Source organism: Ochotona princeps, chromosome 10, assembly GCF_030435755.1.
Source record: "Ochotona princeps isolate mOchPri1 chromosome 10, mOchPri1.hap1, whole genome shotgun sequence".
In the NCBI taxonomy this organism is placed as follows: domain Eukaryota; kingdom Metazoa; phylum Chordata; class Mammalia; order Lagomorpha; family Ochotonidae; genus Ochotona; species Ochotona princeps.
In genome coordinates this window covers 51,735,525-51,759,067 of record NC_080841.1, presented here as the reverse complement: position 1 = coordinate 51,759,067, position 23,543 = coordinate 51,735,525, and the positions used below count along the sequence as shown (strand labels likewise).

Genomic DNA, 23,543 nt, shown 5'->3' with positions numbered 1-23,543 from the left:
ACCTGCATTCCATGCTTCTTTGTCCCTGAAACCCACGGAGTGTGACACTGGGCTTCTTCACTTGATGTATGACCTAAAGCTAAGCGTCTTACTGTGTGGTGTGTGTTGCTGGTACCTCTGCTGATCTTTTGGCTGTCAGTGCAGGGTCTGTCGGATGTCTTGACACAGTGTGAAAGGTGGTTGTTTACCATTTGTGCTGTGTGTCATTTTATTTCCATAAAAGGCTCAGAAGTCAGCAAAATCCCCCCCAAAAATCTTCTGAAACATTCAAAAGGTATCTATGAGAATCCACTATTTCTAAGGGCGAAAAAGTAAAATCCAATCCCTTTTTTCTAATTATGAAAACTTTCAATCAGAGTAATAACTCTCTATCACCCAGCTTCAGTAACTAACAAGAATTTGCAACACTCAGCGTCACCTTTCCTGCTTTTTGTTGTTGCTGTGTCTGTAACTTACTTTCTTAGCCTTAATGTGTTGCTTTTGCTTCGTTCTCTCCTTTCCTTTATTCAACATACTAGCTAACATGAGACCTGTGTGTGTTTTTAAATTTGCATTGCATTATCTCTCCATTAAAAAATATTTTTTGAAAGACAGAACAACACAGGGAAGGGAGGGAAGAGAAAGAGAACCAATGTTCCATCCACTGACTGATACCCCAGAGGGCCATATACAGCTAGGTCAAAGCCAAAGCCACGAGCTAGGGATTCCATCCTGGTCTCCCACTCAGGTGGCAGGAGCCCATGTAGTTAGACCAACTTCTACTGTTTTCTCAGGTGCACTGCTGGATGAGAAGCCAGACACCCAGAATTTAAAGAGGCTCTCTGATACGGCAGCCAGCACCACCATCAGCAAAGTATCCCACTGTTATGTAAGGCTGGCTCCGTCTCCTTGGAAAGAAAGAGGTCTTAAATCCATTGGTTTACTTCCCAGTTAGCCATAACATCTATGATTGAGCCAGGCCTAATCCAGGAGCTTCATCGTGGTCTCCCAAATAAATGGCAAGTGGATCATTTTCCACTGCTTTCCCTGGCACATTAGCAGGGAGTTGGATTGGAAATGCAGCAGCCAGGATTCAAACCAGCACCCAGGCGGGATGCCATGTCACAGGCAGAAGCTTCACGGACCCCAGTTCAGTAACATTTTCTGCGTTAATTTCAAAAACAAAATGTTAATGCTGCTGTAACACAATACCGTAAACTGGGTAATTTACAAAGAACAGAAATGTGTTTTCTTACAGTGCTTGCACCTGGCAAGTCCAAGACCAAGGTGTCAAAGGATTGAGCTGCTCCATCCCTTGATGCTGCCCTGCCGCTGCTCCCTCCAGAGGGGAGGAGAGTGGCATCCTCCCACTGTGGAAGAGGCACACAGTCTCTTTTCTAAAAGGGCAGTGATCCCATTCAGGAGGAGAGGAGCCCTCCAGGCCTAATAACTCTTAAAGGCCCCACTTCTTAGTACCACTACAGTGACCATTAAGGTTCAACACCTGAATTTTGAAGGGAACATGGTCAGACACTAGTGCTAGTCCCAAATGATAAATGCCTTTTTTTGCCCTGTAAATGTCAAAGCCGTTACTTGTCACAAAGCCACATGATTGGTAATTTCATAACACAGAAAGGCCTCGCCAAGTCCAACGGGGGCTCTGCCATCAGGTATTTCTTCTCTGTGTCCTTTAACTCGAGACATTCCGAATTCCTGATTCCCAAGGAGATCCTGGCACTGGGCATTTATGTTAAAGCTGGCATCTGCATTTCCTCCTTTTCCCTGCTTGTGTAAACTCCTCCTTTGCTCCTCACTACGGAAACACCAAAAGCATTTTCATCATTCTGGGACAGCATCCTAGAGAAGGTGAGTGCTTTACCTTAAGCCTATGAAAAGAACATTAACAGTCCTTGGACAAGTAGAATGCTTTTTGGGATGATTTCATCATTACATAACTTGCCTGTGTGGTTTTTTTTTTATGGAAGTATTGTGATTTCTGAGTCTTGGAGTTAGTTCTGGGATAATCCAAACTGGTCCAGGTTCTGTGATACTCAACTGGCCCAGGTCTGGTTGAAACTGTCGTGTCATCTTTTTTTCTCTAATTCTTCTTTCTTATTCTCACTGCCACCACTGTGTCTTAAGACTCTTTGTCTCCTCTCCCTGTGAAATACCCTCAGCCTCTTTTGGCAGTGCCTAACTGTCTATACGGGGGACACCCAAGCTTCTTAGTTTCAGCTGATGCCTCAACACTTCCTGGCCCTCTCCTGGCCTGTGTGCTCACTGTCCCTGTGCATCCTCCTGAACCATCACCCGAGCCACTTGCTTGGCTCGGGACCCATCATCTGTGGTCTGAACCATCCCCAGCTCGGCCCAAACCCTCTCCACTAAGTCCCAGCTGTTCCCAAAGGGCCGATTGTCTGCTCCTCAGCGTGGGAAGGCACATGCCCCTCTTTGTCCTGGTTTATTTTGCCTCATTTCTGCAACTTACCTGTGCGTACCTGCTAACCGAGGTTAGAGAGCCACCTTGAAGCGTCGCAGCATTGGGCTTAGACCTCAGCATCACCTTCTCACCCAGATCCTTTTTCAGTTCTCTAAGTCCTCAGTCACTTCTAATTCCTTCCTCAGTTTAGGTTCTCATTCTGGCCTTGATTTCTGACATTCATGAACAGGTCCTGCTCCCTTCTCACCACTGCCACCCATGGTAAAGTTGATGAAAACTCGTACCTTCGGTGGAGAACTTCTTCCAGCAGGAGTGAGCTTTCCTGCAGGGTTTTCCTTGGGGTGCTGTTGCAGCAAGCAGCAGTCATGATTCATACTCTGTATGTCACCTGTGGGGCCTGCAAAAACGGGCCTGCAGTCAGCACTCTAGCCAGAGCTGCGACACTGCTCCATAAATATTGATGTTGAAGTCCTCTCTGCCAGACAACCCCCTCTTCTGCTCTGCTTATTAAACTCCATGTTTTTTTTTCATATCTTTAAGTGACCAGGGCAGAGACCTGTCATGGCATAATTACATACCACTTTTTCTGTACCATCACGGAACAGAAGAATTTTTTTCCCCTTCTGTTAGCTGATATGACAGACATCTACTTAGTGGAGTGGTTATTAGTATAAAATTACTTTTTGGCCTCTAAATTTAATTATGCCACATTCATAGCCATAAAATAAAATCTCCAATCCAGGTGTTCTTTTCAAGGAAAGTGTCCTGCGCAATTACCCTCTGATAATAGCATCCTGCACTTAAGCCTTTTGTCTGGGGGGGTCTTAAAACTTTCCCACACAAGAAGATAATGATGTTCATTTTGTTGGGGTAAAAGGTGAAGTGATTGACCTCTTGGCATACCCAAGAGAGGAAGAAAACTCAAAGATCCAGGTGTCTCTTTTTGTTTTATCCCCTCTTCAGGTCTTTAAAAGAGACATAGCCAGCCTTCTATTGGTCAAATATTTTCCTCCTAGGTATTGCTTTGTACTCTTCTGAGAGCAAGAACATAAAAAGTTTTTATATCACATTTCATGGTGAGGGGAGGGGAGATTGCAGATCTCCCCAGTAATATCTGCTTGCCCTCCACAGTGTTGCAGAGTTTAAATGTCAGTTCCAATGGCTAATAGATGGGGAGCAGTTAGAACAGTACCAGGCACAAGGCCAGCCCCGAGACTCCCGGGGTTATCCTGTTGGTAACTGTGGGCTGGCACCTGTGGTTCTGGAGCAGCTGATGCCATGGTGTCCTCCTATGCCCAGGCTCCAACGGGGTGGATGCATAGTCCTCTTTCGCCCCCAGAAAGCCTTTCTGCATCCTTAGGACCCTGTGCAGGTCCTCTTTCGCTCCTGTGGGAAAGTCTTTTCCTGATCCAAAGGTCAGTCCCCTCTCTCTTCAGTACTTCATTTTGCCAGTCCACTTCATCAGGTTTGAACTGAACTTGTGCTATAGACAGAATGCTTGATGCTGGGTCTAACTAATGTTCAATACTGGACTACTGCCTTGGCCCTTGTGTATTTGTTTTGTACCTGAAGGGTTTGGGGGCCTTGAGGAGACAGCTTCTTCTCTATATAGTGTGGTGGTTCTCTCCCATCATATATGCTCCTACACAGTACAGGATCCCTGACTTAGAGTGGTTGAATTTAGGATTTTTTTAAGTGATACACTTTCACTAGAAACTACTTGGGGTTTTGAATTTGGACCTTCCTTCAGCTAGTGATACGTGTTCTGCTCTTTTGTAATGCAGGCTGCCAGTAGCAAGCTTCAGCTCTCCCCCAATCAGTCACAGGATCATAAGACTCAACAAGTCACACTCTATTGTCAACTGTATTGCTTACGTAGAATGTATTCTTGGTGAGATGTAGCATATATATTTACAAGTTGGTCACTTCTAGTGAGTTGATAAGGACATCATTACAGTATAAGTGAGCAGCGTCTGTTGGTGAGGATTTCAGAAAGTCATGGAAAATGAAATTGAGAGATTAACTTATTCTGCAAAATGTTTAAGATCTATGCTCTTGTGGCATCTTTTTCAAAGTTCATGGAAAATAGATCTTATAAAAAACTATGTGATTTCATAATGGGGCGGGAGAGCAGAGAAATCTTCCATCTCCCTAGAATGTGTGAGGAAGACATGAAGTATAACCTATCAAGAACATAACGGGTAACTTATAGACAACAGACTTGAATCAGCATTAGACAACAGTAAAACTACAAAGACATACAGGGGGAATCAAGAGCGATCCTGACAACCTCTTAACAGGAGGTCATATGCATGAAGCAGGAGGGATCCCAGAGCAGAGCAGGTGGACAGGAGGAGGCTTGTACCCCAACCCTGGAGACTCCCGGATCCTCACCAAGGACTATCAGTATGGGCACCAAGGACTACATCCCAATTGCCAAGGAGAACACGGGGAACTGGAGTACCTTCAGAGGCCAAGAACTCTGAGGTCATCCACTCCCATTTGAATCTCCCACATGGGATGGAAGAAGCCCAAATCCTTCCTCGCAGAATCCAAGGTCATCGGAACAACAGCCAGGATCCCTGAGCTGTCTGCAGAATCAGAGCAGTAAACTACCTTCAGGACTATGGAGAGGAGCTTTCTCAGGCTTTACTTAGTTCCAACTTTGGATCCCCACCATCTCCTGCAATTACCATCAGGGTCGCCCCGGAGGCCCCCCCCCCAAAAAAAAAACAAAACAAAACAACAAAATTAGAATAGATAGAGAACAACAAGGAAAGCTTAGAACCAGACAGGAAAAGTTCAGCAGGGACTCACATATACCTTACTAGGTAGGACATGAAAATAAGTTACTCCTCACTGGGGAGTGGAAGATTTCTCTGCACACCCCTCCTAAAACTGTTCTGCACCTTAACTGTTGACATATGCCTTGTCAGAGTTATAAGCCAGTTTGGACTATCCTAAAATCTGCCAAGTTCAGTAAAAATTATGCTTCAATACAATAAACTGCTAAATACAAAAATGAAAATAGACATGAAACAGCTGAATAGTATCCTATAGCCATTTTAAGGTGTATAGAAGCCAGTTGTATATAAACTAAAATTGAAATGTCAATGAAGTAGTCACAGGATGTGGTTAAGAACTTGCATTTCCTAACATTTTCTAACCTATCAGTCACTCAATACAATGTCAATTAACTCCGTAATGTTGTAAACTGTTGTTGATGTTATATTATGGCTTTTAATTGGTCAGAACAATATTCTGCCAGCTCTGCTTTTAGACCAGAGATTGTCTCCCCAAGAAACTGTTGAACTTATCTGGACAATAACATGCTGGACTCTATGCATGATACATGCTTGCAATGAAAGAAGCATGACTGGATATGAACTGTAATACTGCAACAAGGTGGAGTAATTCACCATGGGGAGAGGGTATGGGGAGGGGTTGGGGAACCTCAGAGCCTATGAAACGATGCCATAAAATGAAATGCAATAAAAAAGAGGGAAAAAAACTATGTAATTTCAATTTTTATTGCACCAAAACACATTTATAATTTCATTTTTCTCCAAACTTAAGGATCTTTGGACAGCAAGATCTTAGTATTCTCTAAGAATAGAGGGTACAGTTGCAAGCTGCACACATCTTGTTGAATCTGATGTAGTAAATTATTGCAGTGAGCTAGAGTAAGCTAACTTTTCACTGGGCCTGAAACAGCACACGTCCTCAGCTTTTGACCCCCTAAAGCGCACTATTCTATTCTGTGTGAGAGATTAAATATGTGTGGAGTTCCTCCTCCATATGACACACCATGGAGAGCACAGACAGGGTATTTTAAAAAAAGTTATAATCCACTGAGATGATAAAATAGATCTTGATGTACTCCACAATGAAAATGTAATGGGGGAGCTGTCCAGTTCAAAGGTTGAGAGGGCATGGTGGTATCTGGTTGGAAGATCATGTAAACTTTGCTATTTCCAACAAATATCTGTTAGAGGCAATCTTTGGTTCCAGGTCTGTGTTACTGCTGCCACTTCATAGAAGACACTGGAGGATGGGATTAGTGCCCGATCTTCCTACCTACCTCCCCCACATATAAAAGCAGAGATGCAAACTTTTGTTTCTTGGCACTAGTATTTATTAGAAGGGTACTGTAGTCCTGACCTTGACTTACTGGGGATCTGGAGACTGATGATGTGTTAACTGCCCTCAGCACTGAGTTCTCCAGCATTGCAAAGCTAATTTCCCTTCAGTGGCTCATTAACATTCACAGCCAGTGTTTGCTCCCACTTTTATAGTCTACTGATGAAATGCTGACTGCAAAGGTGAACGCTCTGACACTGTTGGCCGTTTGTTTTCTTCCAGGATTTTTTTCCCGGGAAGCCATCCTGTCCGAGGTGTGCAAGTCATGAAAGTTGGCAAACTGCAGTTACATCAAGGCATGTTTCCCCAAGCCATGAAGAATCTGAGACTGGTGAGTGTGCCGAAATCTCACGTACTTCCACTTGGTGCTGTTGTTTTTCTGGTTGTGGCTGAGCGTTTTCTTGGTGAATTTTTCTTCTGAGGAATTCTGCCTCAGACATGTGCTCAGACAACCAGCTCTGGGAAGAAAAAAAAACCCTGTTTATGATGTTTGCCAGTTTCTGTGGAATAAATATACCCGCCATGATTGATTTTAAACTACAAATATAGAATCAGCCAGCCCCAATGCTTAATGGTAATTTTAACAATCACTCTTGTGAATTGGTACAATCCAGTCTCAGAATAGCCCTGAACCTGGTACTTCTTCCCATGATGAACGTAACACCTGTCTCCATGTCTCCCACCCATTGTCCACAGAACACAGTCGGTACTGCTTGCTTGTCAGACAAGACTACAAACTGCAGTGCACCTTTGCAACCTCCATACCCTTCCCACCCTTCCATACTCTTCCCCCATCCTTCCCTATGTGCACAGTGCAAACCATGCCATTCACCATCTCCCTACATCCTAAGCTGTTCACTCCGAAGTCTTTAGACAGCTATATCCTCTGCCTTAAATACCCTCCCCACCAGAACTCGGCTGTTCCATGAAGTTCCAGTGCCAGTGTGATTTCCTCCTTAAGCTCCCATAAGTCTGCTCATCTCAGTAGGCTGGCCTGGTGACCCATGCATCTCAGCACCATAAGGAGACTTTATAATGGTCCCTGTAACCAACTCAGTGCCATGCAAAGTACATGGAATTTAGGAAGCGTTCGTTGTTGGAAAGGAAGGATGTGAAAGGGGACAGGGAACAATATGATGAGCCTAGTAATAAATGTCAAGGAACCAAATGCAAGAAGTGAGTCCAAGTCCATGCTCTAATGCCTCGTGTAAGAGTGACGCTTGTTTTCAGCATCTTATGGAGCCTGCTGTCCTGGCCTTCCCACCATAGCACAACTGCTTTTCTTTCAACCCGTGGATCTTTTTTCTTTCTTTTTTTTAATGGTATAATTCCATAAGCTCTGGGATTTCCCTTACCCCCACGCAAAATTCTCTTCCTGCTCCCACTAATTTCCCCTATATTATTATAATAGTATAGTCCTTCATAAGCAGTCATAAGTCCATCATTCTGCTATTTAAGTGTATCCTGACATTGTGGGCACAGACAATGGCAGAGAGTCCACCATTCTATTGTCAAGATATATCTAAGTTTCATTGTGAGTCCATCTTTAATTGGAAGTAGAGATGCATACTGCATTGACCCTTCACTGGATATGACTGTCTCTATTACAGTTTCTGTACATTCCCTTAAATGAAAGACCATGGCTCTTTAAGTTCATGTGCTCCTCTGGCTCAGGTACTAATGGGTCCTATAGCATCAACACTTTAATGAAAGTCTATGGGCCACAATGCTTTTGCCTTCAGAAAAATACAGTTGAAGGATGGCACTCTGCTTCAGGGTTGCTCAGGAAGTACCTAGGGGCTGGCTGGCTGATTCCATAGCACGGGCAGCTACCCAAATTGAGATAAAAGAAATGAGAAAATGCCTCCAGGAGGCTTAAGAATAAGATTCGCTAATGCTAATTTTTGTTGAAATCTAGCCATGGTGCTTTTTTCTAATCTCTAATTGAAATCAGCCTATGGTCAACCGGATTTCCTCAAGGCACTCAGCTCTTCCTGTTCCTTTTACTTTATCTGCCACCCCAACTCAGACCAATGACAAAACGCCTCATCATCTTGCAGTCTCCGTGGAAGACTAGTTTGGAGATCCTGGCCTAGGCCTGCTTCTGCCCTGGCTCATGTGAGCGATCATTTTGGGGGAATGAACTAGCAAGAGGAAGATTTTCTCTGTGTGTCTCTTTCTGTCCTTTCTGCCTCCCCCATCCAAAACAAACAAAAAAACGGAGAGGTGATGCTGGTTTGAAAAAAAAACGAAAAACCAACCAACCAACAAAAAAAACCCCTACCTGTGGAGGAAGTGGATGTGTGCAGGGAAAATATATGAAAGTTTAAAAAAGAGCTGGCAACTTGGCTGCCTAACTAGTTAATTCTCTCCAGAGACATAAAAACCCATCCTGGTAGAGGTTACCTTTTGCAAGCTAGACATGATCGAAACCTCCACCCTAGTCCATAATTTCACATATTGCATTACAGCATCAGAGGCCCACATGAACCACAAGGTGCAAGGTCAAACTAAGGAGTTTCCCCAAGCTCAGGGTGGATGTCTGTGTTCCTTCCCAGAGAAGTAAGAGGCTGAGCTTGTACCAGCCCCTAGGAGTGGTTACCACAGCAACCTAGTCTAAGCTGACAAAAAAGCTCCCAGGAAATGGACTATTTGAAATAAAGATTTCCATCTGCATCAGTAATCATAAATCCTGCACCATGTGCAACTGCTGCCTTGGCAATGAAGGTATCCCCTAAAACGCATGCGACCGTGAGTTCACCAGTACCAGGAGTTCTTTGCTAAAATTATTTTCACTCAGTACTACATGGAGCCCACAGCACCAGGGGGGCACAGGTGCCTAACACCCCAGCCTGTTTCTGTGAGGGGGACTCCACTTTCCACACTTAGCTCTCATGCCCTATAATTTTATTTTTAAGATGAGGGTAATATCCATCCCAGGGAGTTGTTTTGAGATGTAAATAAGGTAGAGTGTGAGAATGAATTTGCCAGTCTCCAGCATTTTGAGGCTGTTATGGATTATTCGTGTTAGAGGAAGTTGCCTTCTGATCAGTCTTCCATTAGTTGGTTTCTGTGCTGTGTGTTGTAGCCGTGTGGCTGTTTTCCCACTGAGCAATTATATCGTATCACTGTCTCCCCAGCTGTCTCTGTGGTATGTTTTGTTTTCTCAAGATGAATGGTGATTCCTCAAGGTACCCTGACTCTTACCTACCTTTTGTACCTTCTGGTGCTGACCAACCCAGGCACACATGCTTGAACGAATGGAGTGTGTGTGTGTGTGTGTGTGTGTGTGTGTGTGTGAATAGAGAGCTTTTGAAGTCCCACCTTGGCCTCTTGGCCTTTCTCTTTTGGCTCTCTCTGGCTAACAGACCAGGTCTTTTCATAACGTTTGCTGAGTGTGTTTTAGCAGAGGGGTGGCATGATCATACCCATCTCTGAGAAGTCCTAGGTCAGTTTCTTTGTGTAGAAAGTCTTTTTTCCCAAGCTTTCTCAAGAATCCAAGAACCCAAAGAGGGGATAAGGAGGCTGGATTCTTTGCCTTTCAGAATTGACATTCTTTTTATTTGGGCACCCCCTTGGTTTTCTTTTTGTCTCAGAAACCCTGGAAATAGTGAAATGAAATAGGCCGAGTAAGGTTTTCAAAGCCTGAGTTTGGAACAGAAACCAGAGCAGCACCAGAAACAAATTGGTTGCAGATTCAGTTAGGCCCCAGGCTCCCCCAGGAAAGGAATCCATGTTAGCCAGCTCTGCTTGGGTTTAGGCCTGCCTTTCCACTGCCTCTCAGCTGAAATTCTTCAGCATTGCTGCACAGGACAGTCCTAGGCCCTTCCCAGTGTGTTTGTCTCTGTGTCTCTAGTCTACTTTGATTTCTCTGCATTTATTTTTTGTTTCCCTCTAATTTGATTTCTTGGATCTCAAGGATAAACTGTCCGCATCTGGGCTGTCTTGTCAATGAGCCTGTTTCTTCTCTGTGAGCTCCCCAACCCTGGATCCAGTGTGGCTGCTGTGTTAGTAATGCTTTGTTAGCAGAAATCAGGATATAAAAGCCATTCTTCTTTACCCTGAATAACCGTTTTTTTAATCTAGATCTTAACTTTTCATGCTGTATTTTATTTGTTGAGTCCCTATTTCTCTTTGAAACATTTTTCCATTTTGAGCGTCTAAATCTGATCAGGGAGTGCAGGCCACAAATCTCCGACATTTCTGCTTTCACTGCTGCACTTATCAGCTACTTTGACGCATCCAGAGAGTTCAGAGTGGCACTCAGGCTCTGTGCGACCTAAACCCGGGCGTGCATCCTTTTATAGCAGCTGATTTTGAGAGTGCAATTCTTTTGTTCACAATTCTTAATCTGCTACATTGTTTTTTTTACCTCTCTGGTCTCTTACCTCAGAATCTGATAAGAAATGACCAGTTAACCAGAGAAAAATGTACATCAAGAAAATTTTGTGTATTCTCTAGGCAAGGAAATTTTCCGCAGCCTTTCCATGGATGTTCCAAGTGACCAGTGGTTTCCTGGTTAAAAAGCCCCACTCCAGATGTGTAAAACCACATGTTAATGGGCCAGGAGGGAGGGAGAGAAGGTAGGCAGGACACCTTACAGATATGCCAACTCCCACTGGTACCTTTCAAGAGTTTTTTGGAAGTCCCCCTTGTATTTGTGAATGCCTGCTACTGAGCTCTGCATAGAAATCACCAGTTTCTTAAGTATTTTTCAATTGAAACACAATGAAACTAGGCAGAAAATGACGGGTAAAATGCAAGCAAAGTATTGACGCCATATTAAAGAAAATAAGCAGAAATTCCCCTACTAGGAAGGTTATGTCAGCTCGGCTCTAAGAGCCACTGGGAAAACTGGACTTGCATTTCCACCTGGCATTAACTACACCATCCTCCTATTCCTCCGGAGAAACTAGAAAAAGTCAATTGAAGAAAAAGATTTAAACGAGAAGTTCTAATTTCATAACAGAATACTCAAACTATCTATGTTTCAGTTAGAAATCACACACATCAAGAGATAATAATCCCTCAATCTTAAAAGAAAACAATCAAAGGACAGCAAATCCCAACCTTAAGAAAAATATTAGAATTATCAGACAAAGGTTTAAAAGTGGCCACTATAAAAACGCCTCAAAGAAAAATGATAAGCACCATTAAAACAAATGAAAAAAATAGAAAGTCTTAGTACAGAAGTACTAAATATTAAAAACTTAAGAACTCAGGTAGAAATTCAAAGACTCATAAGCACAATACTGAAATAAACAGAGTGACGTTCAACAGCAACATGGAGGGAGCAGAAGAATGAACTGGTGATCTCGGTGAGTCACGTGATAGAAACTACCCAATCTGAAAAACAGGGAAAAAAGACTGAAACCAAAGAAAACTGGACAGACAGGACTTGTGGATCAGTGAGAAAAGGTCTCAACTTCCCGAAGAAGTGAAAGAGGGTTGGGTAGAAAAACGCTGGGAGAAATAATGATGAAGGCGTTGAAATTGGAAAGGAAGAAGCATAATTATGACAAGTCGTGGCTGACATGGTTTTATATGTAGAAAATGGAAAGTTCCACTTTGGACAGTTGTTAAAAACTTTAAATGAATTCAACAAAGTAGCAGGACACAAAATCAGCACACATGTGAGTCACACAGTGACAATGAACATTCCAGGAAGGAAACTAAGAAATGTATTCTATTTACAATACTACCGTGCAAACTAAAATCATTAGGAATTAACCAAAAAAGTTAACAACTAGAAAATATAAAACATTGCTGAAATTAAGATGATAAAAATAATTAGAATGACCTATCATGTTTATGGATTGGAAAACATAAAATGTCAGTACTGCAAGAAGTGAGCTGCAGACTCAGTGCTATCCCTGTCAAAAACTCCCATGAATTTATTTTCTTACACATAGAAAATCCATAACAAACCTCATTTGGGACTGTAAAGTGCTTCATGTAACATCCTTTCTAATCCCCTGTCCAAGATCTAGGGGAAAGAAAAAAAAAAATGGAAATGGTTCTAGATCTCAGTTTTCAAAATCTACAAGGATGCTCAAGACACCATAAATATGAAGAAGCAGATCAACAGTGCAAAGAGCCCGTTAATCCAAAGGCATAAAGAGCCCATTAATAAGCCTTCATGTCTTCAGATGATTTTCAACAAGGATGTCAAGACTACTCATTGGGAAATGACTGTATCAACAAATGGTAGCGGTGAAACTAATATCCACATGCGAACGAATGTAAGATGGACCTTTATCTAACACCGTACACAGAAGATAACTCAAAATGTATCAAGGACCTGACATAACAGCAAAGCTGTATAGATAGCTAAAAACATGAGGAGGGAAACTTTATGACATTGATTTTAGTAAAGATTTTTTTTTGTAACACCAAAAGTAGACAAGGAAAAAATAGACACAAGGCTTTATCAAAATTTAAAACTTTTATGCATTGGAGGAAACTCTCAACAACATAAAAAAGAAATATGCTAAATGGAGTATATTCTTACAGTGAAGTAGATCTCAGCCTTAAAAAGGAATGAAATTCTGGCCCTTGCCATGCATAGATGAACTTTGAAAGGTTTATGTTAAGTGAAAGAAGCTACAGAAAGACAGACACTTTATAATTTCACATATCTGAGATGCTTAGAATGGCAAAATACATAGACAGTAAGTCATTGCTTATCAGCATCTAGAGAGAGAGTGCAGGCTAGGAAGTTACTAGCATGCTCTCAGCTTTAGTATAGGATAATGTAAAAATTCTGGATATAATCATGGTTGCATAACAGTGTGAACGCACTTAATGCAACTGAACATTTAAAGAGTGGTTAAAGTGATAAATTATGTGATCTGTATGTATTTTGTAGTCTATGTATTTTATATTAATAAATTTTTAAAAAGATAAAACTTCCAAAATTGCACATTCAAGAAACTAAGTGAGCCTCCAAAAGATAAAGTCAAAGAAATCCAGGAAGTCCACACTAACACTGTTATAGTCAAGTAAAACTAAAGACAAAAGCAAACGATACCTTACTTGCAGGAGAAAAATCATTTTAACTATAATGGGATTTTGTCATCAGAAATCAAGAAGGCTAGATGCAAGTAAGATTCTTATTCAAGTACTGGATGCAAAGATCTGTTAACCCAAAAACATGTGTTTAGCAAGAATGTCCTACGGGACTGTATCATAAAATGATAATAATAATAATAATAAAATGTAAAATGAAAAAAAAGAATAAAGGGGAAATCAAGATATTCCCGAATGAAAGACAAGTAAAGAAAATTTGTCACCAGAAAGCCAATGCTTAAAGAATGACTGAAGGAAATTCTGGAAACAGAAAATAATCCAAGAAGGAATGGTGGATCCCCAGGGCATAAAGAACACAGTGAGCAGAATGCCGGGTAAGTAAGGTGCACTTTGCTTCTTCAGTTACCTATTTTGTTTGGTAGTTGAAGTAAGAATGTAACACTGAAGCAGTTCTAAATATGGGGTGGGAATAGTTAGAACAGTTCTGTTCTGAATGGTGGAGGATAAAGGGTTGTAAAGAAAAATGAAGTTCTTACACTTGGCTAGGACTGGTAACATAGTAAGACTAATAAAGGGAAGTAAGGTATGTATTAAATACATAGTGGAAGACCTGGAACAACAACTTTAAAAAGCCACATAAAGAGTTATACTAAAAACAAACAAAAATCTGCATAATGAAATTCTAAGAAATCTCCAAGTAACCCACAGATGCAGGAAGAATAGACACACTAGCCAAAAAAGAACAAATGGAAAACTATAAAATTTTAGACTTAAACCCTAATGTATTTATATCAGAAATTATACAAGTAGTCTGTCTAAAATAGCAAATTAATTATCTAAATAGAGTAAAACATATTTGTCTTTGCCTGGATTTACCTCCTGATCTTTGGTTAACTCCCCTTCCCACCCCATTGCCGATAGCGCTCCGATCACTGATCACCAATAGCTGACTGCTGCTGGGATATCTGGTCACTGCAACACACTCCATTGTATCCACCGCTTCCCTGTGTCCATGGGTTTCCAGGTGCCGCTCTGCCATTCTATTTACCCTGGCTAATTATTCTCCATCAGTTTAAACCTATTCTCACCCTTTGCCACTATCTTGCCCTGCTGATTTGTTTGATCTGACCATGAACACAGTGGCAGACCCAAGCAGTGGGTCAGGAATAGAGCAACTTTCACAGCCTAGACCCCCATCAGTGCCACATTGGGTGTCATTTTGTGCACTGTAACAAAGGCTGCAGCACCAGAAGGATAACAGTGAACTGAGCAAGCGCTAAGTTGGGAGTGAACTCACTTCCAGCTCAGCATATTGCATTGGTCCCACAGGGAAAACAATACCAAAATTGGCATCTTACACTTCCAACCAAAATAAGTCTGAGTGGCCCCCAGACCTAACAGTCAGCAGATGCATAACCCTAGTGCCACATCATGCCTCATTTTGTGCACTGTGGCAAAGGTTGCAGGACCAGAGGGACAACAATGAGCTGTGCATGTGCTAAGCTGAGAGTGAACTCAATTCTGGCTCAGCGTATTGCGCTGGTCCCACAAGAAAACAGTACCAATTTGACATCCTGTGGGTTCCAAATAAAATAGGTCCAGGTGGCCCTGAAACCTAGCAACCAGCAGATTCCAGCAAAATCAGCACCCAGTGCCCTAATAATCTCAAGCATTGCTTGAGCCAGGAGTGGGAGAAAGGCTGTGCAGGCAACCACTGGGGGACATCAAAAAGCCTCTGTCCATTATTGATAGAGCAACTTGAGAAAAATAGCTAGGATATAGTAGAATTTGATAGCACCATTAATCAATAGGATATGATTGAGATATATAAAGCATTCCACCTGAGAATAGCAGAATATGTATTTTCTCAAATATCTGCATAGCATATATCATGGTAGAGCATATTCTGAAACATAAATCTCAATGAATGTGAAAGTGAATTCTTTGAGCCCAATGAAATTAAATTAGAAATCAATAACTATTTGGAAGGAAATCAAATTTATAGCTCCTGACTCTATCATGGTGCATTGTACTACACCTGGGACTTGGATTGTCCAGTCTGATTATTCAGCTGAGGGAATTGAGACCCAGGGAGGAAACACGATTCCTTCAGGGTCTCTCGGGTGTTCAATAAATATTCATCAGAATTATTAGATAAAACACAATGACACAACAGCAACTCTTTTTAAAATAATTGCTAGCACTGGAAGTCACAATACTAAGTTCTCAGTTCATTGGTAACTCCTCCTAAGGTTTTCTTGGGCATCCCTGGTCCCTTCTCCTTGGGGTACCCCAGCACTTTGCATCTCTGTTTAATATACATTGTTCTGCTGTAATGATCTGGTAGTCAAATGTTGCCTCCCAGACTGTGCCAGAACTCTCCCCAGGGCAAAGGCCAGGTCTTAATCACTACAGCTGCTCAGAATATATGGAGTGAATGAATAGGTAGATGTTCTTTCAAAGAAAATCCTCTCTCACCGAAGGACAGATCTCTGCCACAGAATCTACACTTGGAGAATCATGCCAGGTGTAGGGTGGAGTGGGGTCAGTGGAGGTGCTGCCAAGCTCAGAGAGGTCATCAGAGCCTCCCAGACTCTCTGCTACCCTTTCTCAAGAGCTTTTTGTGGACCCCAAAGCTGCTTCATGTGTCAGGGCTGTAGCTGCGTCCATTTCCCATTTTGAGTGCTCTAGACCTGCCTTTTCCCATCGCCTTTCATTCTGAGTTGGGCGTAAGGAAATGCACTTGGCACTTTCCCTTGTTGTGATCTGATTCTGGAGGTTCTTATCATGCATGTAGTTTTTCCTCTGGTTTTATATCCGTATTTAATCATGCTTGGGGAACTCATTTATTGGATTCCTCAGGCTCACGGTAGAAAGTATATGAGATCCTTGATAAGCTTAATATATTTGTATTAAAAATTAATATGAAAGCTATATTGTTCCCAATTTTAAATCATTGTTAGACATAATTCATTTTATTTAATATATGACCACAATTCTGCAATTACTTACAAAAAGATGGGATGCGATGTAAATCATTCCTGGAGACCCCATCTTTATTCCTGGGTGAACCATGTGCCTGTCATGTGCCACACGATCTGTGCTGTGATTTTTCATGTGACATTTGGATTCTGTGCGTAGGTGCAGCCCTCCCCGGGAGGCTTCAAGGAGTCCTCTGTGAAAGATTATGTGCAGGCTCTTTTTAAATGCTACCATTAAAAAAATGAAATTTAATGGAAAGAGATAAACTTTTCCCAATGTGAGCTGGCTCCAATTTTACATTTCCTTAATCTATTTTATGTCCTGCTGCAGGAAATTAAATCAAAATTGTCCTCTCTCACATGCACATGTGTGACTTTTAGGAGGGGCTGCAGGGAGACAGACACAGCTACTGGAAACAGTTGTTCTTGTCTAGCCAAGATTTATGCTAACTTAATTATGAGGGGCAGTCGGGTAAGGGGAAGTCCTGCTTGTATTCCTACTGGGCTGAAGGGTCAGGTCTGGAGACAACAGGGATCTTCCCAGATCCCTGGGAACTGTTTGTCTGGCTTCCCTGTAGGCCTAGGTGGATCTAGAGCAACAAATCTATGTCTGTCTGTCTGTCTGTCTGTCTCTCTCTCTCTCTCTCTCTCTCTCTCACACACACACACACACACACAGAGTCAATCCATCACTCAAAATTATGATCTCATTGATCATATCCATATTCAGTTTTAGTTTTAAGGCAAACAACATAGATTTCTAAAATTTACTCTTCTATCCCTCTGCCTTCATCTCTACCTATTTCCTCTCTGCTTCTTGATACAAGATCTTCTAATGTTAATGTATTGCATCTTACCCATACACACACAGGGGTCAGCTCATGTGCTGTCTTTGCTTCCAGTGCTACACCCACCACCTAGTAAGATGTGAGACAGGCCGGCTGCGTAGTGAATGGGAAGGGCCCTGGGCCCTCTCAGGGTACCCTCGAAGCAATGTCCAGCAGAAACTCTGCCCCCTCACCTTGGTTACTGCAAGGTGTTTGCAGCTGGAAGTGATATAGTACAGTCAGGGAATGGAGACTGATTTGAGTCCTGAGAGAGAGAGAGAGAGAGAGAGAGAGAGAGGTGGCTGGATGCATACTACCCATGCATGGGTACCTCCCCTTCCCTGAGGTGGGCAACAGGAATGTTCATCAGGTGAGCAGGGAGACTCTGTAACAATAGCAATGAACTTGGTCCTGGAGCAGAGAAGACCTGCCTCTTATCCCTGCCAAGGGAGAGAAAGGGAAACTTAGAACTGGAGCTGGAAGGAAGGCAATGGGGAAGGAAGACTGGAGCCTTCAGCAAGCAAGTGAACCTGTCCCCATCAGAGAGAAGAAGCTGGCCTTGTCATTTAGCTTCCAGGTCACATGATTCTCGAGGAGACCAAAACCAAAGAAGTTGGAGAGCTCTCCTGAGAATCTAGGCCAGCCTCGACCAGCAGCAGGTGCCTGGGAGTGAAAGGAGGGAGGAAGTCCTCACAGAGTAGGCCTGGGCATTTTAATTTTTGTTTCCCTCAGGGTGGAGGGTTATGCCTCTGTCTGCCCAGATTTTCTCGCACGATGTTTCTGGTGCATTCATCCTCCCTTGCCAGAGCGCACACACACATACATGTAGCCCTGTGTAGAGTGAAAGGGAAGAGAGCATCTAAGACAGCTTTCAAACAAAAGGATTCCTAATGAATCACTCCGATCCAAGAAATCCCTGTTCTCCATGGCAGGTCTTTGCCTCAGAACTTGACATGGCTGGGCAGCCCCAAGGTGGCTCTGAGACGAGAGAAAAGGGCAGGAGGCACCTGTTCCCTGATTGGCATCAGGCACTTGTTTTCATCTTCTGCCCAGAGGAATCTCTCAGAGCTTGGCTGCCTGCTGCTCCAATCAGGATGTGAGCTTCCTTTCCTTTCTCCTGATTGGCTACTTCAGCAGCTACGTCTAGGCTTCCTCAGTGGCCTATCTCCTTTCTACCAGCCTAAATGGGGACTTTTTTTTAAAGGAGGGGGTAGTGGGAAGGGAAGACCAATGTTGTGCCATAGAGGGTTAAGCCTCCGCGTTTAGTGCCAGAGTCCCACATGAGTGCTGGTTTGAGTCTCAGCTGCTCTACTTCCAGTCCAGCTCCCTGCTAATAGCCTGGAAGAGAGCAGCAGAGAACAGCCCTGTACCCATGTGGGAGACCCAGAGGAAGACTCCTGATTTTGGCCTAGCCCAGACATTGCAGCTATCTGAGGAGTAAATCAGTGCATGGAAGACCTCTGTCTCTCCTCCTCCCTCCCCCCACCCTCTGTGTGTGTGTGTGTGTGTGTGTGTGTGTGTGTGTGTGTAAGTAACTCTGCCTTCCAAATAAATAAATCAAGGCAGGAATGCAGACTGAAAGCATTTATCCAAGCTGAGACAAAGTGTGTCTCTTCAGGCTGCAATTCTCCTGTGACCACCTATGTGCTTTCAGCTCTCAAATCTCTGCGACCTTAAAGATGTTCATAGCCAAGAATTCCACCCCGAGGAGTCTATCCTGAACAAATCATCAAAAGAGGCAAAAACAAACAGACAAAAAACAAACCTCAAATGCTGGGAGATCTGCCCCAAATCACAGCAAACAATTGGAAGTGATTTGAATTTCTAAGAGCGATTTAGTAAATAATGTTCTACGGACATGATGAGATTAATTGCACACAACCACACAATTGACAATTATACTCACTGTAAATGGGCGTTGAGCAATGAGTAGTTGCTGTTATTTCTTGACAGTGCCCCCATGTTGTTCTACACCCTGTGGGCTTCTGAGTGTCTGCTGGACCCCAGACTGCATTCCCAGAGAGCAGGTGTCTATTGATAGTTTGTGGGCTCTGGCTCTAGTATCTCTTCGGAAGGTGTCCATTTGATACTCTGATGCATCCAGGGCTGAAAGCCTGGATGCTACATGCCAGGGCCTTGGCTAGTGGCTTCATGGCCATCAGAGTCCTGTCTCTGTGGGGCTGCAGGGCACATGCACGTTGAACGAAGTGACTCTGAACCTCTTTTTTTTTCCCCATCCCAGCTCCTCCATCCCTCCCCTGCTCCTGCATTTGAGCAACACAAGATGATATTTTTATTTCTAACTTACTCATTACAAAAATACTTTGGAAAGAGTTCTGGCTATTTTTTGCTCCATAACAGATTATCCCCCAAACTGAATTAATTATATTGATTCTGGGTGTGTGGGGGGGGTCACAGATTCTGGGGGTTGGCATTGGGAATTTGGATGCTCAGAGCACACTAAAAATGCCTTTCCTCTTCTCTGCACCGTCTTGTGCCTCATCTGGAAAGACTCACTCTCTAGTGTTTTATCTGGCTGGCTTCTGGCTGGGCCCTGGAGTCCACTGAGGCTTCTTTATGCACATGTGTGGCAACTTGACTAAGATGGCTTAACAGATGAGCTCAGCTAGGACTGTCAGGCAGAGTCCTACCAGTGGTCTGTCCCTGACAGGCAGCCCATAGCTCAGGACTAAGCATACCGCTGAACAAGCAGAGGCTGCATGGTCTTTGTGGCCCAGCCTCAGTTAACAGCAGCTTCACTTCTACTGTGTTCTATTATCGAGATAAGCACAAAGTGTGTCATGGTTTCAGAAATACTTTGGAGGGAGCATTTGACAGCATTTAGTAATGGACTTCATGGGGAAAAAGGAAGGAGGAAGGTTGTCACCATGCCAGTATCTACATCAGCTGAGAGCTGATACAAAATGAAACCAAGAATGTATGTACATAATGATCTCAGTGTCTTTAGATGAGAATTGAAAAAAAGCTTCTAGAAGGTAGCAGCATGATAATTCATTCTTCATATGATTTAATCATTTTCATAGCTCTTCTTGAAACTCTGTCCACCAGACCTATGCACTAATAACCTCTGAAGATCATTGTTGGTCGCCCATATGACTCAAGGTGTGAGGTAGCTGGCTATAAGCTGCATCCAGCGCTGGGTCACTCTTGTTGCTGCATATTTTGGCTCAGAAAATCTCAATGCCATGAGCCTAATAAACTGCCATCCTGTAGCACTCTATAGACTCATAGGGTTTGTCAGGCCCCCCAGCATCATGGGCACAAGATGAGGAGTAGGCCAAGACTCACCTGTTTGAGATCTAATTTGTGTTTCATTCTTTCTCTTTAGGCATTTGATATCATGCGAGTGACCCATGGCAGAGAACACAGCCTGATTGAAGATTTGATTCTGCTCTTGGAAGAATGCGATGCCAACATAAGAGCGTCCTAATGGAAATACTACCTACATGCATTTATCGGATGCCTTATTGAGGTTACACCCTCTGTACCTTGTTTGTGGTGTGACCTTCCCCTACTAGAAATGCTCTTCTGTGTTTATGTAGGTAAATAAAGCAGCTGTGTAGTTTGCAAACTGTAAGAATCACTAGTTGTAGAGAAGCACGATTACAATAAATACTAAAAAGTTGTTGAATTGCCATTTAGTAATTGTTTTCTTTGCTCACTCATTGGTGATCTTAACATTTATGATATCAACGTTTTAGAGAATCTTAATAAAAAGTATGACAGTGTAAATTATAACTTTGAGTGTATGTAATAATTGGATAGAAGTCACTGTTTTCACATTTACCTCTAAGTGGAAACTTACTGTTGGCAAGATTATGAGAATTTTGACATCACTGTCTCTACTTTTGTGAAAAATGTTTATGTCCATCGTTTACCTCTAACTACATCTTCAACTCAAGAACATTTTACTCTAAATCGTAGAAACAATTCATTTCAGATGTTGTTTGAAAAATAATAGGAAATCTTAATGCCAAAAGTGTTTGTGAATGTTTTAGAGCTCTTTGTGTAAATCTTTCTTGTGTATGTTTTATAACGTTGTGTATATGGTGTACTTTCTCCTTGCGATCAGCGGTTCAGTGTGTGAAGAGCTTCACGTGGTCCTCCCAGCATCTCCTGCAGTAAGCAAGACCCTCGCATCCTAGCTGCAGTCAAACTGACCTTGGTTTCTTTGCTCTCTTTATTATTTTCTAATTCTTTGGTCAGTGCTTCTGCCTCAGGCAAACACAGGAACCTTTCCTTTTTCCTCCTCAAAGAATGATCAATAAATTATTTTATGGCTGAGCGATGCTGTGAGCAGTCTTCTCTCACACTTAGATAAGGCTCTGGCCATCGCAGAAGCCCGTGGACCCCTACAACCCACAAGGTGTTTCAAGCCCATCGTCCACACTCATTTTACAAATGAGGAGATGGGGCAGCAGGTGTTAGCAGAATCCAGGGCCACAACCCACGTGCCTCCGTCCTGTTCAGAAGCCCTCCCCAGCTTTCATAGAGGGAGCTGCAAGTCCTTGGACTGCCACACAGCAACCAACACCATCGGAATGACACGTGGCTGGCTGACAGTGTGTGAAGGCACCAGCCTGACTTGGCAGCAGTGAAAGCTGACGACTGGGAACTGGAGTGTACTTGCTGAACCCCTGGTGAATACTTTGCTTGTCGACGCATGCGTGATACTCTGTGTGCCTACAGGTTCCTGAGCGCATTCTTAAACTTGCTCCTGCTTGGGCAACCATCTATATGGAGTGCTCTTCTAAAGTGAGTGTGTCTGATAACCACACAGCATGACAAGGTAGGTATTTTGAAAGCCCCTTTTTTGTAGGTCAGCAAACAGGCTTGGAGCAAATCATCCTGGAAGACCTTCTCATCAGTTTTACTCTGTTCTTCTGCAATGCCAGTTCTATTCAGTTCAACGAATGCAGCATGGTTTCTGTGTCTTGAGGACAAGAATGCAACAACTGAGTAAGTCATGCCCCTATCTTGTATCCGTTAGCCTTGCTGTGTCCGACTGTAGCAGAGCAGAGTGATGCAAAATCACACCCAGAGTTCTGCAGACCAGCGGTTTGAGAACAGTTCTAGATCCATGTCTAGAGTGCTCCTTGGGCTCACTGTAGTTGGGCAAATCAACTGGGGAAGAGAGGCTGTGGTCCCTGTGGCATAGCCTGCATCACGGTGACTGCAGAGTTCCCGAAGCAGTCAGACATTCAAGTGTTTTTCAGGCGTTTGTGCATTACGTTAGCTAACGAGGAATGAGAAGGAAGCCTCTTCCTCGGGAGGATGATCCAAAATCGCACTGTGAAGACCCGGATGTGTGAAGTGGAGAAAGCTGCAGCTGTGGAATCACCAAGGTTAGTCTTTCAAACCTTTTAGGTGGTTTGGAACATTTCACAAATATGAGGAAAATGATAGTCCGTTTTTATGTTTTTCTAGGAAAACTTAGAAACAATTTGCTTAGGATCAAGAATTCTCAGATTTCCTGTGTCTATCACTGGAGTCCTCAGGGTCCTTCATCAAATGAAAAGTAGACTAGCTACTGTTCAGAAACATCAGTGGGAATTGCTTTGCTTTCTTTTCTGAGATTCGGTAGAAAAACAACAAAAGGCCACAAGGAAAGTGGGGAGAGTACCTTCTATGCCCCACGAGCAGAGTTCACTGATAGAACCCCTGTTTGCCAATCTTCTGAATGAAATTCATCAGTGATGATCCTGGATTAAGAGATTTGCCTTCACGCCTCCTAGAGAAAGCAGGATAGGCTTTTTAAATCCCCTCTCCACAGCCGTCAATGTTCAAAAAGGAAGGGGCCCTGCTTCTATCCATTTCTAATAGAAAGCAAACATTTAAGCAAAGTAAACATTTACCAAACAACTTTACAGCAAAATAATCTTGGAGAAGGGAAAGGGGACGGAGAGCATAATTTAAAAGCTGTGTCACCAGCAGCTGACGATTTATTGCCACCCCAGTCCCGACGCCTGCGATTTCATTAATCCATAGTCATTGTAGCGGCAGGCTTTTTTCACATCAGTAACTTGACGCCATTAGTTGCTCCTCTGGGATGAGAACACATTTAAACTGAAAATGAACACGCTGGGCATAATTTATAGCCGTGCCACATGAATGCCAGGAGTGCAG

General features: G+C 43.0%; 1 protein-coding gene across 2 annotated transcripts in view; it reads left to right on the top strand.

Annotated features, from left to right (window-relative positions):
• The window catches only part of SMYD3 (SET and MYND domain containing 3), a 632,714-nt gene extending 611,660 nt beyond the window's left edge, over positions 1–21,054 (top strand). For both annotated transcript variants that reach the window (XM_004578490.4, XM_058669436.1), the window contains exons 11-12: positions 6,782–6,890; positions 20,746–21,054. In XM_004578490.4, coding sequence (XP_004578547.1) covers positions 6,782–6,890; positions 20,746–20,847 — 211 coding nt within the window. In that variant the 3' untranslated portion in view covers positions 20,848–21,054. The remainder of the gene's footprint in view (positions 1–6,781; positions 6,891–20,745) is intronic.
• Positions 21,055–23,543: the final 2,489 nt, after the last annotated feature.